General features: G+C 35.4%; 1 protein-coding gene across 1 annotated transcript in view; it reads left to right on the plus strand.

Moving 5' to 3' along the window:
- The window catches only part of efna5b (ephrin-A5b), a 134,908-nt gene extending 117,688 nt beyond the window's left edge, over window positions 1–17,220 (plus strand). The window contains exons 3-5 of the mRNA XM_067393446.1: window positions 11,641–11,706; window positions 11,910–11,987; window positions 15,821–17,220. Of these exons, the coding sequence (XP_067249547.1) occupies window positions 11,641–11,706; window positions 11,910–11,987; window positions 15,821–15,945 (269 nt within the window). The 3' untranslated portion in view covers window positions 15,946–17,220. The remainder of the gene's footprint in view (window positions 1–11,640; window positions 11,707–11,909; window positions 11,988–15,820) is intronic.
- The last annotated feature ends 2,379 nt before the right edge of the window (window positions 17,221–19,599 follow it).

A 19,599-nucleotide genomic window follows, 5' to 3' on the forward strand; every position in this document is an offset into this window, starting at 1 on the left:
GGTAGGCAGAGGGCAATCCCAAGTCAAGTCAGCTCACTATTTTAGCGATTCTTGAATGTCTGTTTTCATGGACTGTTGTTGAGTGAATATTCACACACGCTCTTCAGAAAACAGAAGATCATTATGGTTCGGTGTCATTACTGAAGCATTCAGATGCTGGTTATCAGATTCTGGAGACGCTGACATTTCTCTGAATCAGTGTTTGAAGAGTCGTAAAGGTGCTGCTGATAACTGCTCAGTAGAAATGTTATCGGCTCTCTCTGATTACGGCCATTTCTCTGAAATACTGACTGACATTATCACACCAGACGTCACGTCTCTAATCGCATCAGTTGAAAGAGGGTCTGCAGGATTTTTAGTGGTGCTCTTACCTGATTTATAGTCTTGTGAAGTGGGCATACACTGCAAAAACACAGTTTTGTTGTCTTGTTTTCCGCTACAAATATCTAAATATTCTTAAACCAAGATACATTTACTTGAGAAGCAAAATTACTGAAGATATTACTGAGAAATGAAACACAAACACATGTTTTAAACACAAACTCACTTCATTTTGATACATTTTTCATTAAACAAGATGTAAATACAACAAGCCGAACAAGAAACAGGTGTGCAAATCAATTAGTAACCATGACAACCAGTAATGAATGAGAACTCAGGCAAACAGGGACAGGGAAAACCAAACTAAAACACAATGAAACTAAACATAACCCTTACAGTTTCTTTGTAATTAAATACTAGCACTTTCTGAGTGCAAATTGTTTCTACACTAGTGTATGATTAAAAGCAGAGCTGGTTTGTGGATGTCAGATGTAATGTGGATGGTAATAAGAGCAGCCTGTCAGTAATGTCAGCGTGTGTGTAATACAGTCGGCAAACAAAGATAACATCAAACGCTTCTATTATGTATTTCCACATACATAAAACAGCTCGCTGTGACAGAAGTGGGCCAGCGTTCATGCGCAGTGTGTTGCTTTACAAATGTGCCTGTGATTTTCACTCGTCAGAGGTTTGTACTGTAATCACATGCCAAATTTCTGCCAGCATTAGAGCTTGTTGGAGATGTGGTTGTGCAACGAGGGTTAAAATGACAAATTGCAGCTTGCGAGATGAAGGAGACCCTGTCGTTGTGTTCTTTCTCCGGGGTCAGGGAGGTTAGCTGGAGCTCTTGTGTTTTATGCTGTTATCCACTTCAGCAGGTTAATCGAGACACGAGGTGAAATCAAACCGAGGATGTAATTCATCATGCTTTTGTTTGTCAGCTCTCTTGTTGTGCAAACAGTGCGGGAAGGATTTCTTATCTCTGACACTGCAAAAATGATTTTCTTACTCAGTATTTTTGTTTTATTTTCCAGTTCAAACATTCTTAAATCAAGATACATTTTATTGAGAATCAAAATTACATGCAGTATTACATATTATAGCTCATTTATGCTTAAAACAGGAACAAATATCTATAGAAGCTTGTTTTCACCACTAAATAAAAAATAAAACTTTTTCTTGCACAATTCTGACTTTATATCTCAATTCTGACTTTATATCTCATAATTCTGACTTTATATCTCAATTCTGACTTTATATCTCAATTCTGACTTTATATCTCACAATTCTGACTTTATATCTCACAATTCTGTCTTTATATCTCACAATTCTGACTTTATATCTCGCAATTCTGACTTTATATCTCGCAATTCTGACTTTATATCACTCAATTCTGACTTTATAACTCACAATTCTGACTTTATATCTCACAATTCTGACTTTATATCTCAATTCTGACTTTATATCTCAATTCTGACTTTATATCTCACAATTCTGACTTTATATCTCAATTCTGACTTTATATCTCAATTCTGACTTTATATCTCACAATTCTGACTTTATATCTCGCAATTCTGACTTTATATCACTCAATTCTGACTTTATAACTCACAATTCTGACTTTATAACTCACAATTCTGACTCTATATCTCAATTCTGACTTTATATCACTCAATTCTGACTTTATATCTCGCAATTCTGACTTTATATCTCGCAATTCTGACTTTATATCTCAATTCTGACTTTATATCTCACAATTCTGACTTTATATCTCGCAATTCTGACTTTATAACTCACAATTCTGACTTTATATCTCAATTCTGACTTTATATCTCTCAATTCTGACTTTATAACTCACAATTCTGACTTTATATCTCAATTCTGACTTTATATCTCAATTCTGACTTTATATCTCACAATTCTGACTTTATATCTCATTTCTGACTTTATATCTCAATTCTGAATTTATATCTCTCAATTCTGACTTTGTATCTCGCAATTCTGAGTTTATATCTCAATTCTGACTTTATATCTCACAATTCTGACTTTATATCTCAATTCTGACTTTATATCTCAATTCTGACTTTATATCGCAATTCTGACTTTATATCTCGCAATTCTGACTTTATATATCTCAATTCTGACTTTATATCTCACAATTCTGACTTTATATCTTGCAATTCTGACTTTATATCTCACAATTCTGACTTTATATCTCAATTCTGACTTTATATCTCACAATTCTGACTTTATATCTCAATTCTGACTTTATATCTCGCAATTCTGACTTTATATCTCAATTCTGACTTTATATATCTCAATTCTGACTTTATATCTCACAATTCTGACTTTATAACTCACAATTCTGACTTTATATCTCGCAATTCTGACTTTATATCTCACAATTCTGACTTTATATCTCACAATTCTGACTTTAAATCTCAATTCTGACTTTATATCTCACAATTCTGACTTTATATCTCAATTCTGACTTTATATCTCACAATTCTGACTTTATATCTCGCAATTCTGACTTTATATCACTCAATTCTGACTTTATATCTCACAATTCTGACTTTATATCTCGCAATTCTGACTTTATATCACTCAATTCTGACTTTATATCACTCAATTCTGACTTTATATCTCAATTCTGACTTTATATCTCACAATTCTGACTTTATATCTCGCAATTCTGACTTTATATCACTCAATTCTGACTTTATAACTCAATTCTGACTTTATATCTCAATTCTGACTTTATATCTCGCAATTCTGACTTTATATCTCACAATTCTGACTTTATATCACTCAATTCTGACTTTATAACTCACAATTCTGACTTTATATCTCGCAATTCTGACTTTATATCTCAATTCTGACTTTATATCTCAATTCTGACTTTATATCTCAATTCTGACTTTATATCTCTCAATTCTGACTTTATAACTCACAATTCTGACTTTTTATCTCAATTCTGACTTTATATCTCAATTCTGACTTTATATATATCTCAATTCTGACTTTATATCTCACAATTCTGAGTTTATATCTCAATTCTGACTTTATATCTCACAATTCTGAGTTTATATCTCAATTCTGACTTTATATCTCGCAATTCTGACTTTATATATCTCAATTCTGACTTTATATCTCACAATTCTGACTTTATATCTCAATTCTGACTTTATATCTCAATTCTGACTTTATATCTCTCAATTCTGACTTTATAACTCACAATTCTGACTTTATATCACAATTCTGACTTTATATCTCAATTCTGACTTTATATCTCAATTCTGAATTTATATCTCTCAATTCTGACTTTGTATCTCCCAATTCTGAGTTTATATCTCAATTTTGACTTTATATCTCACAATTCTGACTTTATATCTCAATTCTGACTTTATATCTCAATTCTGACTTTATATCGCAATTCTGACTTTATATCTCGCAATTCTGACTTTATATCTCAATTCTGACTTTATATATCTCAATTCTGACTTTATATCTCACAATTCTGACTTTATAACTCACAATTCTGACTTTATATCTCAATTCTGACTTTATATCTCACAATTCTGACTTTATAACTCACAATTCTGACTTTATATCTCAATTCTGACTTTATATCTCAATTCTGACTTTATATCTCACAATTCTGACTTTATATCTTGCAATTCTGACTTTATATCTCACAATTCTGACTTTATATCTCACAATTCTGACTTTATATCTCAATTCTGACTTTATATCTCACAATTCTGACTTTATATCTCAATTCTGACTTTATATCTCGCAATTCTGACTTTATATCTCAATTCTGACTTTATATATCTCAATTCTGACTTTATATCTCACAATTCTGACTTTATAACTCACAATTCTGACTTTATATCTCACAATTCTGACTTTATATCTCGCAATTCTGACTTTATATCTCACAATTCTGACTTTATATCTCACAATTCTGACTTTATATCTCAATTCTGACTTTATATCTCACAATTCTGACTTTATATCTCAATTCTGACTTTATATCTCACAATTCTGACTTTATATCTCGCAATTCTGACTTTATATCACTCAATTCTGACTTTATAACTCAATTCTGACTTTATATCTCAATTCTGACTTTATATCTCACAATTCTGACTTTATATCTCGCAATTCTGACTTTATATCTCACAATTCTGACTTTATATCACTCAATTCTGACTTTATAACTCACAATTCTGACTTTATATCTCGCAATTCTGACTTTATATCTCAATTCTGACTTTATATCTCAATTCTGACTTTATATCTCAATTCTGACTTTATATCTCTCAATTCTGACTTTATAACTCACAATTCTGACTTTATATCTCAATTCTGACTTTATATCTCAATTCTGACTTTATATATATCTCAATTCTGACTTTATATCTCGCAATTCTGACTTTATATATCTCAATTCTGACTTTATATCTCACAATTCTGACTTTATATCTCAATTCTGACTTTATATCTCAATTCTGACTTTATATCTCTCAATTCTGACTTTATAACTCACAATTCTGACTTTATATCACAATTCTGACTTTATATCTCAATTCTGACTTTATATCTCTCAATTCTGACTTTATAACTCACAATTCTGACTTTATATCTCAATTCTGACTTTATATCTCAATTCTGACTTTATATATATCTCAATTCTGACTTTATATCTCGCAATTCTGAGTTTATATCTCAATTCTGACTTTATATCTCACAATTCTGACTTTATATCTCAATTCTGACTTTATATCTCACAATTCTGACTTTATATCTCAATTCTGACTTTATATCTCACAATTCTGACTTTATATCTCACAATTCTGACTTTATATCTCAATTCTGACTTTATATCTCAATTCTGACTTTATATCTCACAATTCTGACTTTATATTCTGACTTTTTCCTTGCAATTGTAAGTTTGTGATGAAAAGTCGCAATTACCTTTTTATTTTTTTATTCAGTGGCAAAAACAAGCTTCCATAAATATCTGCAAATGGAGTCAGAAAAATAATCTTGTTTTCCTTTTGAAATAAGTTTAGTTTTCTGACTCCATTGGCAGATATTTGTTTTCTTTTTAAACACAAACTCACTTCATTTTAATACATTTCTCAGTAATATCTTCAGTCATTTCTCTTCTCCAGTAAATGTATCTTCATTTAAGAATGTTTAAATATTTGTGCTGGAAAACAAGCAGAAATTATTATTATTATTATTTAAACACTGTTTCTCCTTCTATTTCTTGAAAGGGACGGTGAAAATGGAAAATGCAGGAAGCTGTTTAATGTTGTTCACATCTGCAGTCCATTGAGCTGAATACAGTATGAGCTGTGTGAGTGTGTCTCTCTCAGGTCAAAGGTCAGGGCACGGGTTAGCTGACCCCCCACAAGGAAACGCTTGAGACAGCATCTTTTTCTAATATTGTGAATTTAAGGATGGATTTTAATCTCTCAAGGTCTCCAAATCCAATATTACATGATAGAGTCAGTGGATGAGAGGAGAATGAATCACATTTTTTGTCTGACGCGAGTGGAATTGGAAAATCTGGATTTCGTTTGGAGTCTTGGGAACAGCGCAGGGGTTTATGATCTCACGTATGCTTATTAAATCACGGTTTACCTTCCCTGAGACTGTATATTGACTGCTGCTGTTTTGATGGATGCTGTAAGTGATGCGGTCGGCATCAGGCTCGGGTGCCGTTCAGAATAAAAATTGGGAACGACTTTTACATTCCTGTAAACAGGATGCAGAATTGAAATTCAAATTTGAATATAAGGAAGTTCAATTAAATGGAGCAAAACTGTAATGTATAAAACAAAATGTATTATTATGAAAAATTATATACAGATATAAAATTGATAATATTTGTATATTTTATATTAAAGTATATTATATTAAAACAGATTATATTTAAGTAAATGAACCTTTATTCAGCAAGGACGCATAAAATTGATCAAAAGTGACAGTAAAGACATTTATAATATTACAAAAGATTCTATTTCAAATAAATGCTGTTCTTTAGAACTTTCTATTCATCAAAGAATTCTGAAAAATAAAATGTATCAAGGTTTTCCACAAACTTCTGAAGGATCATGTGACACTGAAGGCTGGAGTAATGATGCTGAAAATTCAGCTTTGATCACTGGATATAAATTACATTTTATTATATATTCACATAGAAAACAGCTGTTTTATATTTAAATAATATTTCACATTTTTTACTGTATTTTGCGTATATTTTTTTAAATTAAAATATAATTCAACATCCTTTTTGTTGTGGCCAATTCAATTTAGACTCACACAAAGGAAGCCCATTCCTCAATTCTGTTTTTTTGCATGACCCTGGTTGTCATGGCAACGTTTGCATGAGCGCAGTGATGTAGATCAGTTAATGAATTTAGTTTCTGTGCATGTGCTGCGGACACGCGTCTCGCGTTCCTGAAAACTCCTGCCGTTTCATCTGTTCTCCTGCAGTGTGAAGGAGCACGTTAACCATTATCACGCCTTTGATAAACGGAACCTTTTCCTTCTCTTTGTTTTGTTTTGTCTGATCCTCTTCAGTGTCCTCTGGGTCGCAACACTTCCCGACTTCCTGCTGTTTTCCTCTTCCTGTGTGTGACTGTAACATTCGGTGGCGAACGGCCCGGACCTGCCAGCCTGCCAGACAGCATGTTACACTTACTGAGAGATGCTGCCAAAGACTGTCTCTCACACACGCACACACACACAAACATATATATATATATATATATATATATATATATATATATACACACTGTATATACCCACTGTTGGCTCTTTTCATGACCCTGTCTACAATTCATCACTGGTCCTTCCTTGGACCGCTTTTGATAGATACTGACCACTGCAGACCGGGAACACCCCACAAGAGCTGCAGTTTTGGAGATGCTCTGACCCAGTCTAGCCATCACAATTTGTCTCTTGTCAAACTCGCTGAAATCCTTACGCTTGCCCATTTTTCCTGCCTCAAACACATCAACTTGCTGCCTAATATACCCACTAGCAGGTGCCGTGATGAAGAGATAATCAGTGTTATTCACCTGTCAGTGGTCATAACGTTATGCCTGATCGGTGTATATACCTGTAAACCTTAGATATATTTCTCTCTCTCACATGCACACACACTTTCTCTTTCATTTGCATGTACACGATGAGAGAGACAGAAGCACTAAAGCAGTGAGGCAGATGAGGGCTGTGAGAAATGCTCTTCATCTCTGCTGATGCTATTAGTTGGGGCTCTTTATGGATGAGGACAAATTGAGAAAGCTCCGCCGCCGGCTACGGCGCTCAAAAGAGAGCGCTGCATATTTAATAGCTCTGCATTCGTACGTTGTCTTTGTCAAATGAAATAAATGCTGATTAGCATACTTGCCCAAAGGGTGGGCCAACTCTGACAGGAGCGTGCGCTTGCCAGATTTCCAATCGGAAAATTTGTTTGATTGTTAAGCCACATGCAGGCGGAGCGAAGGAGGCAGAGTTCCTGGAAATGTGCCACTTGTGGATCACTGCACAATCCAGATTATACTGGAAAACGTATAAAACATGTGTATCGCTCAAATGGTACAGTATTGTGCAAGCAACACCAAGGTAGCAGGTTTGATGTTTTTGAAAGAAGTCTCTTCAGCTCACAAAGGCTGCGTTTATTTGTTCAAAAATACTGTAAAAAATGTGAAATATTTTTAAAATGTAACACAGCTGTTTTCTATGTGAATATATAGTAAAGTGTAATTTATATCCAGTGATCAAAGCTGAATTTTCAGCATCATTACTCCAGTCTTCAGTGATCCTTCAGAAATCATTCTGATGCTCAAGAAACATGTTACACTGTAAAAGTCTAAAAAAAGGTACTTTCTACAATCCAGTTTAGTGAGCACAGAGGAATACAGTCATTTATTTCTCTGTTTGTCTGTTAACGGGTTTGTTTGGCTCTTCTCGTGTCATTTGGATTCATGACATTCTTCAGGTGTTTGTTTTATTCCATTAATAAACTCAACCGCACCGAATACTGATCAGAAATGAGCGTTGCGTTTCAGAAATGTGCATTACACACACACAGAGAGAGTTTTACAGAGACATCTGTGTGTGACAGTTTGATAATCGATGCTCAATAAAAGATTCAGAGTCATTAGTGTAATATTTTGCAACCGAAGCTTGAGAAATAATAATCATGTTTTAAGATTTTATCATTTGGGTTAAATGAATGATTTTCATACATGGTAATCAAAACTGACCTGATTTATTTCATAATAGTCTTATTGTGCCTGTTTATGAAATCATTCCCCATAGATAAAATCATAAAGTCCTGCTCTTCATTTATTTTCCTTTTCTGTTTCCTCAGAAATGCAGCACATTATGGAGGTAAACAGCTTGCGATCTTTGACTTTAATGCAATCTGCTGTGGTCTATAATGTAGGAAACTCTGCACATCCAGGGATGTACGCCACACCACATTTCCACCAAAGATCACAGAATGAAATCTCATTTTGAGAGTAATTAGCCTTAATTAGTCCAAACGTTGAACTTGCACTGTGCTGTCCATCTTAATAAACCTCATAGAATAACCCCAGATGAACACACGATTCCTCAGAGTTTTCTCTTTCATGGCTCAGGAAACTGCTCAGTTATGAGCTGGAAAAAAATATGAGATGGGAGGGAAAATTATACTGTATTTCATCGAGGTCTGATTTGTTGCTGTTTCTCCTGAAATTATAATGAAGAGATAAAAATTTGTCATTAATGAGTCAAATGTTGACAATGTTGACAGACTCATTAAGTTGACTGATAGCTCAGATCTTTTGGTCTTGGGAGAATTTGAAATGTTTGAGTTCATATTGTGATCTTTAACATTTTGGCACAATTTGAGATGTTGAGGTCTCAGATTAATCTGAAACATCTGGATACTTACAGAGCATGATGACGGTAAAAAAAAAAAAGTTAGATGGGAGGAAAAATTATTTTTCATTGTTTTTACATTCACACTTTTGCATATGCTCACAAAATGTTTGCATTCCCAAAATCACAAAAAAAAAATTTAATGGAAATAATATGAGGTGAGAGGAAAAACTATATTGTATAGTGTTTTTGTGAGTGAATGCAAAGTTTCTTGGAGGAACAACATTTTTTTGCGAACGAATGCGGAAGTTTTGTGAGTGAACACAAACGTTTCTTGGGGGAACGCAATGCTTTTGCAAGCAAATGCAAACATTTTGCAAAAGAACGCAAAGTTTCTCAGGGGAATGCATGAGAGAACACAAAAATGTTGTGAGCAAACACAATACTTTTCTGTGCAAGTTTTGTGAGCAAGTGCAAAGATTTGCAAGCCAAAGTGAAGATTATTGAGGAACAAAACTTTTGCGTGCAAAATCAAAAGGTTTGCGGACAAAATGCAAAGTTGAACACAGAGTGAACACAGTTTCTTGGGGGAATGAATGTAAAAGTGTTGTGATAAAATGCAAATGTTTTGTGAGCGAACGCAAAATTTTCTTGGGAGAACGCACTGTTTTTGTGAGCCAACGTAAACATTTTGCACAAGAAAACGCAATGTTTCTCGACGGAATGCAACAGATTTAAGAGAGAACATAAAATTTTGTGAGCAAATGCAATGTTTCTTGGGGAATGCAATACATGTTTTTGCAAAAACAAAAGTTTTGTGAGCAAGTGCAAAGATTTGCAAGCTAAAGCGAAGATTCTCGGGGAACAAAACTTTTGTGCCCAAACTCAAAAGGATTGCAAACAACATGCAAAGTTTAACACAAAGTTTCTTGGGGGAATGAATGCAAAAGTGTTGTGATAGTGTTTTGTGAGCGAACGCTAAATTTATGAGGGAATGCAATACTTTTGCGAATTTTTTGTGAGAGAATGCAAATATTTTGCAAAAGGTTGCAAAGTTTGTCAGGGGAATGCAGAAACAGTATTGAGCAAATGCAAAGTTTCTTGGGGGAACGCAATACTTTTCTGAGCGAAAACTAAAGTTTTGCGAGCAAGTGCAAAGATATGCAAGTGAAAGTGAAGATTCTGGGAGGACCAAAACTACTCGGGGGACCAAAAACAGCAAACTCAAAATATTTGCAAAGAGAACAAAAAAGTGTTGTGATAGAATGCAAATGTTTTGTGAGCAAGTGCTAGGTTTATTGGGGGAACGCAATACTTTGGCGAGCAAGCAGAATTTTTGTGATAGAAAGCAACATTTTTTCCGGGAGAACGCACTGTTTTTACGAGCCAAATCAAACATTTTGCAAAAGAACACAATGTTTCTCAGCAGAATGCAACAATTTTACTAGAGAACGCAAAAAAATGTTGTGTCAATCAAAAGTTTTGTGAGAAAGTGCAAAGATTTGCAAGTGAAAGCGAAGATTCTCAGGGACCATAACTTTTGCATGTGAGCTCAAAAGGTTTGTGCACAAATGCAAAGTTCAACACAAAGAGTGAACAAAACGTTTCTTTGGGGAATGCAACAATTTTACGAGAGAACACAAACATGTTGTGAGTAAACGCAAAGTTTCTTGGGGGAACGCAATACTTTTCTGAGCGAAAACTAAAGTTTTGCGAGCAAGTGCAAAGATATGCAAGTGAAAGCGAAGATTTGACCGCAAAAGCTTTGCAATCAAACTCAAAACGTTTGCGAACAAATGCAGAGTTTCTCAGGGGAACGCAAAATTTTGAAAGCAAACATACAGTTTCTCGGGGGAAAAGAAATATATTTTTTTTCCATCAGCATGTCCCTTTAGGGGCTCCATAAGATACTTCAGTCTGATCTCCAATTTATTCAGTGTTTGTCTAGAAGAAACAGTTGAGAAGTCGAGGACGATCTTATTTGTGATTTTTCCTTTCCTTCAAATGTAGCATTCAAGAAAACACAAGTTTGCCTAAAAATAAACTGGAGATGAAGTCACTCTATAATTTCAGCTGTGATTTTCCTCTTTTGAATTCAGTCTGGTGTATTTGTGCTCAAAACTCTCGGGGCCCAAACCGGCTGATAAACCAGCAGACTACTAGTGACAGAAAACCACAAATGACAGCGTGACGTTGCGTTCCTCACCCCGCAGGCGCCGTGTGTATGTGTGTGTCCACGCCCTTCAGATTCCTCAGGAAAGGAGCAATTTCCTATTTCGGACCACAAAATACACCCGCAAGCCGCAGTTCATAGGATGGTGTGTGTGTGCGTGTGTGTGTAGCGCGAGACTAAGAAGATATCTTCCTCTTGTCAGGTGTTTGTGTGTGTGTACTCACCTCTGCTTATCTCTTCTTTGTGTTTTACAGCATCCATGATCACAGAAACCGGGAGAAGGTCGTGTCTCAAGCTGAAAGTGTTTGTGAGACCACCAAGTAAGTGTCATCGATTACAAAACACACACGTATGATTCTGTCGGAGGCATTTGCCTTTCAGTACCTCACACTTTAATGGACAGGTGACTGCTTCTGTGTGTGATGTCACAGGCTTTCCTTTGATTGGCAGGTGGGTTGGGCTGCTGAATTATCACTAACATGATTGGCTTACGGTATCTTTTTCATTTCTTCTGTTTTTGTAGATGGCTGCGAGAAAACCATAGGCGTTCATGACCGCGTTTTTGTCGATGACAAAGTAGACAATGCATTAGAACCAAGAGGTCAGTATGGCTTGAAATCACCTTCGCTTTGTTCAGTCTGTGTCTCTGTCCTTTAATTCCTCTAATCACTCTGTGCATGTGTGTGTTGTAGCTTTACATTTTAGGATTTGTGTTGCGCCTGCAGCTTCTCTGACACTTCAAACCACAAAGACTGTTTTATTTATGCATGAAGTACACATCGTATTAATAATGCATTCTCTTGTAATAGCTGAGGGCTGTCTGTCAACATCTCCACCATGTGCACATGCAATTAAGTGACCAGAAATTAGCCATGTGACCTTTCAGTGAGCCAAAAGCTTCAGTCAGTCAGTGTAAATCACGCCTTCCAGCTAAAATGCATGAATTATATTTACACAGTGTATCAGTATATGCATGCATGTTGGCTGTGGTAAGAATTAAAATCTAAAACTTGGAAATGCACAATGGTTTTTTGCCAAATTAGCGTTTGGCTTTTTAAGGTGTCACGTGGAACGATGCCAAGCTTGTTTTGGCTTCCCCTTGATAAAACCCATTACATCCGAACACATGGCACTTACTAACATATGCACGACACTCAGCTCGTAATATTTATTGCCATTACTGTCACGCTAGCCTTGAATTTCATAGTGTCATGATCAAACATTGGAGCTGCATTTAAATTCAAGATGTGATGAAATAGACAAAGAGAAAAAGACTATAGTGTTGACTATCGGCATAAAGTCTTAACCGCCCACTGTGACATGAAAAATGAAATGAAATGTATTGAAAATTAGGGCTGTAAACGTACTCGTGGTGTTTTCAGTGCTGGATTTGCACAAAAGATGAACATGACGGCAACTACATCAATTTATCCACTAACCATTCAGAAACGTCTAAAAGTTGTAACTTCTTCCTGAGTCTCTCCATCAGTGTCGACTCCGGTTTGAACAATGTAAGGCTGAACACTTTCCTCATTTTGGCTGCGTGAGATTCTCCAGCTTTGTTGTTGTTGAGCTGTTAAAGCTCCGCCCTCTTCTGGAAAGGGGGCGGGGAGCAGCAGCTCATTTGAATTTAAAGGGATACGTACAAAACTGGCGTGTTTTTTCTCACACCCAAATAGGGGCAAATTTGACAAGCTATAATAAATGATCTGTGGGGGATTTTTTGAGCTGAAACTTCCATTTCTGTGTGCAAAATGCATCAGGCAGTAAGCGAGCAAAAAACTTTGTGAAAAACTTTTAGAAATGCATGCTTATATCAATTAACACTGCTGATAATGTCAGCGTAGATTAACACAGTATTGTTTTATCATGTAGTTTCACCTTGCCAACACACGCACACACAGGCCTTAGATCCTGGCAGCCACAGTGTCATGGTGTAGGCATTGATTTATTAGTCCAGATACCCACTGAGAGGCTGGAGGTGTCTGTCTGCCCGCCTGAATGAGCCAGCAAACTGCTCTGTCCTCCCAAGCATATTTATCTGTCTCTTTTAGCGTCACACCTGTCTGTTTCCCCCACTGACGTCCTCAGACGGCGCACGGCTCCACTGAGACGATGTGCTTTCCAAAGCCATATCACGCTCACTGATGATAACCGCAGTCTGTGTGTCTATACCAATAAACGTGGAGAAATGCACTGAGACTCCAAACAGCCCTGCCTCCATTATTACTGAGGCTTCTAACAAGGATATTCTGGGTTATTTGCTGCTGAGACAGCATGGCAAATGGACGTGCACCATCACTGAGATACTATTATAGTTTGTGTTAATATTTTGATTTTTATATTTATATTGTATGTTTGTGTCAGGACAATATCAAATGCCAACATTAATTTGATGTAGAATACTGACAACAGCTGACATTGAATGGTTTTAAGTCATGGTATTAAGTAACCAAAATTCAGTGTCTTCAAAACGCCAAAATCATGATGTCAAACACCAACATTTAGTCATGAGTCAACATTTAACCAAAATTCAATGTCTGTTAAATGTCATAATGCTATCGTCCACACAATCTTAAATTATAACACCATTACACTTTGAAATTTTGTTGGTTTTAAGTCATGGTGTTAAATAACCAAAATTCAACATCTGTCCAATGATAGAGGCTTAACATCAACCCGATTTTCATTTTCAATCAAAATTTGACATCTGTCCAACATCTTTATGATGTTATATTGACATCCAGTGCCTGCTGGATTTGTATTTTATTTTACTTCGGTGAAAGTCTATTTTATTTTAATAACAGAATTTTTTTATGGTTTTAGTTATACCTAAGGCAAGACACCACTGGTGAAAAGCGTTAATATAAAAATTGAACTAATATATATCACCATACTTCCCCAGTTGATTGATTACATTAAGAATTGTAAATATTTTTTGTATTACAAGTTTTCTGGAATGTTATGTTTAAATATGCAAAGTATGCATTATCGAATTAAATAGTACTGTATGTACTCACTTCCAGAACATAAATCTGAACATTGGATAAAATCTGGTTCAAAATTCTTGCTTGAGTTTGTTGACATATTAGATTTAAAGGTTTTTACTGAGGGGATTTTTGATTTCCCTTTTTATCGCTCCATAAATAAAAAAATACTGTCAACAGACAGAAAATTAAAAAATCACCATTTTTATACGAATGAAATCTTGTAAAAATTCAGGCGAATGGCATATGAACAAACCCTTCAGTAAAAACCTTCACAATATAGATAGGAATAAAACTGTAAATTTTGGTGCATGTAAGTGCTGCTGAAGTGGAGAAAAAAACTCATTTTGAGAAAATAGCCTTTAAAGATGGGTATTGTATTTGAACAAATAGATATAGTGCAATAAAATAAACACTTAAACATGTATTTTGGATGTTTTCTTTCCATTACTCTAATTTTATGAAAAGCCATATAGCCCAAAATCTCAAAATTGACCAGTGCATCAAAAAGTGCAGTGTCGTTATTAATCACAGTGATGATAGACAGCCATATTGCACAGCTAGAGTGTGATTTTGCATTTATACAATTTTGCAATATCTTTGTCTTTTTAAAAGTTAAGGGGATTTCCCACAGTGATAAAACAAATTCCTTGTTCTGACTCACTCAGTCTTTGCTGCCATCTAATGGTGTAATAATGTAACTTTCACTGATACTATTGATGCACCCTTTCACAAAACCAAATACAGCATATTTATATAAAATAATATTTATTGAACAACAATATTTGAATTAACAACAATAGCCATTATAAAAGACAACAGGAAATAAACACAAGCAAAAACTTCAGTCAAACATACAAAAGCAGTGCTCTAGTACAAGATTTAAGTTATAAAGTTATGAAACTTAATTTTCCTCTTAACCCAAATCATTTTGCTCTGGATCAAGTAATAGATGAATAAGACTGTTTGATATACACCAAATTAATTATATTTTTAACCACTATCTACATAAGAGCCAGCAGCAAATTCTCGAAGGACTGGCTGAGATGAAGCTGTTCTCAGCGGGTACTCAAGCACTGAACGCCCGCTGACGCTTGGAGCTCGCACCTGCGAAAGCGTCAAAACAAATTGTTAAATCAGCGCTGTGATTGAATATGAGTCACATATTCCAGGTCTAAACAACTATATTTTCACCTAAAAATCTCTACGAACTACACTTTGTGACAACAGCAGTAGTATTTTTTTTTTAAATATGGTGGATTTGCAAGTAGAGTGATGCAAATGGTACTGATGCCGATACTGGGGCAATATCGCACAGCACTTAGCCAATCATATTCGAGAACCAGAGAGAACTGTTGTGTAAAAAATATTTTTGCCTGTATTGTCTTGCCTTAACTGTAATAACCCAGGATCTCAGTTGATAAAATGTTCTCCATCTCATTTCTAGACGACACCAGTCACGAGGCCGAACCCTCCCGGAGTGACGTGTCCACTTCAGGCCTGCGGCACCAAACGTCACGCCCCCTGCTGGCCCTCCTGCTGCTCTGCATCTCTGTGTTCCTCACCTTATAGCCCCTCACCTGCCCCCGAACCAGCCCTCCAGAAACCCAACACATCCTAGCGCGAGCGGACCGGCGCCAGGGAGGCGAGAGGGCTTTGAGATTCACCAGGAACACTTCTGCTCCGCTTTTGTTTTGTTTTCCAAATATTTAAGTGGTCTTTCGCTGTCTTTGATTAAGAAAAGTCGATTAGCCGTGCAAAGAAGAAATGCAGATCGCCTGTTTAACCAACCATCAACTATGACGGCCGCTCACAGGGGATTGGCTGCTGGGCGGAAGGGGGTGGAGTCGCTTTATTTGTGTCCATTGTGAGCGAGTCGCTCGTTTTGTCGGTAATTAGAGCAAGTGTTAAGAAACGCCGAACACCCTGTGAGAATTGTTCGTGTTGAAGTGGTCACATAAAACAGACATAAACATCAAACCTTAACCGAGTTCACCGGCTCTGCTGTTAGCGATAAATATACAAAGACTTCTTGCCTTTCGTCCTTCGTCTGCCTTCTCTTAACAAATTGCAGAATTCATTGGAAGAAGCGGTCTGTTATGCATTTCTCCGCACGGATCTTTCCCACTAGAAGGAAGATGCTAGATGAGTTCGTTAGTCTAAATAATCTGATTTGTGTGAATTTGGAATTGATATGAGGGACTTGTCTTAGTAGACCACACCACTAAAAACAATGATTTTGTATTTTGTAAGATAAACTTAACTGCAACATAAATATCTATATTTTTCCTATGACCTTTTATCAATTGATATGAGATATCAACATTGACGGATCATGGAAATTCTTTTCTTGTCATAACTGTGTGTCCGACTCTATTAGGAACCAAATATCGAAAGGGGCTCCACACACAATGTTTTCCCCTTTCGTATGGGTGGGAAAAGTAAACGTTTGTTTGAATAGGCCTTATACTGTACACAGTACTAATATCTCCTGGAAGTGCTTCAAATTCAGCCTTTCGATGGGGGAAATAAAGTGTAGTTTTATTTCATTAATGCATTTGTTTGTTCTGTAGCTGTTAATTGGTGCAATTCTGACTCGTTTAATATGCTGATGCGACATACGCGAGACATTATAACATGGGCATTCTCCTCCGACAGCCTTACATATGATGGAGGAAATGACGGGCGAATCTCACGAAAACTGCCAGGAACACGAGAGAATCCTATTTCATCCCAGAGTCAAAAGATCAAAATAAGAATTTACATTTTGCATAAACAAAGTGAAAACCATTGAGATTTTTTTTTGCATTGAGACTATAATTATCTGTATTATTGCCTTTAATATGATGATGCTTACTACAGTAATGAAAATCTGTAACACTTTACAATAAGGTGTCGTTTGTTAACAAGAACTCAGAATGGCCATAATCTTTGTTCATGTTAAATGCAGTTGTTTATATTAGTTCACATTAACTTATGTTAACAATTTCAACTTTTGATTTTAAAAATAAAAATGTTATCTAAGATTCATAAATGCTATAGAAGTTATGTTAATAAATGCAACCTCACTGTAAAGTGTTACCTGAAAATCCAATGCGAATCAACAAAAAATGTAATTATTGAGAATAACTTTACAATAAGGTCCCATTTGTTATCATCAGTTAATGCATTACCTTATATTAACAAATAATGAGCAATACGTCTTAATGTTAGATAATACAAATACAGCTGTTCATTTTTAGTTCACATTAGCACAGGTTCATTAAATAATATTCACACATTGTAAAAAAGAATTGTTGGTTTAACTGAAAAAAATTAAGTTGCCTTAATATGTTGAGTTCATTGAAATTAAAAATTTGAGTTAATACAAAGAAGGCGATTGGTTTAATCAACACAGAAACTCAAAATATTATTTTATCTGAACCATATTAATTACGTTGATTTGACGAAAGAAAAAATGTGGATAAATCATAAAAATATTTTTTTTTACAGTTCAAATACCACTGTAGATTTTAATAATATGCAAGTAAATGTTGAAATTATGAAGTATTTTTCATTGTTAGTTCATGTTAACTAAAGTACACTCTAAAAAATGCTGGGTTAAAAATGGACAAACCCAGCGATTGGGTTGTTTTAACCCAGCAGTTGGGTTAAATGTTTGACCCAACCTGCTGGGTAGTTTTATTGTTTAAAAATTATTGTATTGCTTGCTTAAAATGAACCCAAAGTATGTTGGAAATGTATTAAAATGTTTAATAAAAGAACATTTATTAATAAGTTTAATGAATAACAATGAAAAAATAAACATTTATTAAATTGCTTATTTATAAATGTTCACTGTTTGATTATTATTGTTGCCTCTAGTAATTATGGGTCTGATGTTTAATTTCCAATCTAGTTTGGGTTAATTTTAAGCCAGACATATAGTTATTTTTAAACAATAGTTGAGTTAAATAAAACTATCCAGCAAACATTTGACCCAAAAAAAAAAACAATCGCTGGGTTTGTCCATTTTCAACCCAACTTGGGTTGCTTTTAACCCAGCATTTTTTAGATTGTAGTGGAACCGTATTGTAAATTGTTACAATTTCAATGTTGTCAACATGGAGAATTAAGAAAGTAAAACATGCAATCATAATGGTCCTCCAACAGGCTTCAGTTTCTTTATGAAAAATGTAATTTTGTGTGGTGAAATGTGATCCGGACGTTTTTTCGTGAGATTCCCCCAAATAGACTTTAAACTGTTGTTTGCCTGGTTACTCCCTCCGTCACTGTTTCAGTTTAAGACCCTCGATGAGCCGCTCAGAGCTCGTGTCGTGAGACAGAAGATTAAAATAGCCGATGAGTCTGACGGGAGGGTCTCGTTTCACCGGGGAGGCAGGGTTTTTCGACCCTGCAGTCAGACAGTACGCATTCCTAACAATAAACAATACTGTGGACTTTACAAACAGTCGCAAATTGGATGATCATTTCTGCCTTTTTGATTCTCAATAGGCCTGTTTGGCTCTGCTAGTCCTGCCACGCTCTTGGAGACAAACTGCGTTTCGTGTTTGTTTACGTGTGAACGGTAACAAAGCGATTTCAGCAGCTCGGCTTTGCGACATCAGGACTAGAGGAAACACACCATATGTGCTCCGTTTCATGGTTTACACTAGAAAACTATGAAAGAAACTTTTGAAAATCAGCTTCAGTAGTATTTGTATCATTTGTACTCCAATTATTACCATTAATACCATGCTTTGTACACACTTTGAACTGGGAAACAAGAATCAGCTTATTAAATGGATACTGTGTATCCTGAGGTAGTCAAAAACATAACATTATAGTGTTAGAATACTACTTGTTTTTGTACCTTTCTGGAGGACGAGGAAAAATAGACACTTCATAAACCATTGATTATTATGATTAATTATTAATTATTATTATTCAGCATCATTGTTATATGTTATTATGGATACCACATTAAATGTTATGATCAGAATGTGTTGTACATAATGTTTGATATTAAGGTATTAATTTGATTCACATGTCTTTTCTAAAAAAAAAAAAAAAAAAAACTGAGCAAAGTAAAATGTTGGAAGTGAATGCATACGACAAACGCAACGATGAACTGCGTTCTGAAGCCCTGAGCCAATAGGGACGCTTCATCTACCTTTCTGTTTTTGTTTTCGTTTTAATCTCCTGGCAAAGTTTTTGATTTTCCGCAAGGATCCGGTCAGAAGAGGA

The sequence above is a fragment of the Chanodichthys erythropterus genome, chromosome 9, assembly GCF_024489055.1.
Source record: "Chanodichthys erythropterus isolate Z2021 chromosome 9, ASM2448905v1, whole genome shotgun sequence".
NCBI lineage: Eukaryota > Metazoa > Chordata > Actinopteri > Cypriniformes > Xenocyprididae > Chanodichthys > Chanodichthys erythropterus.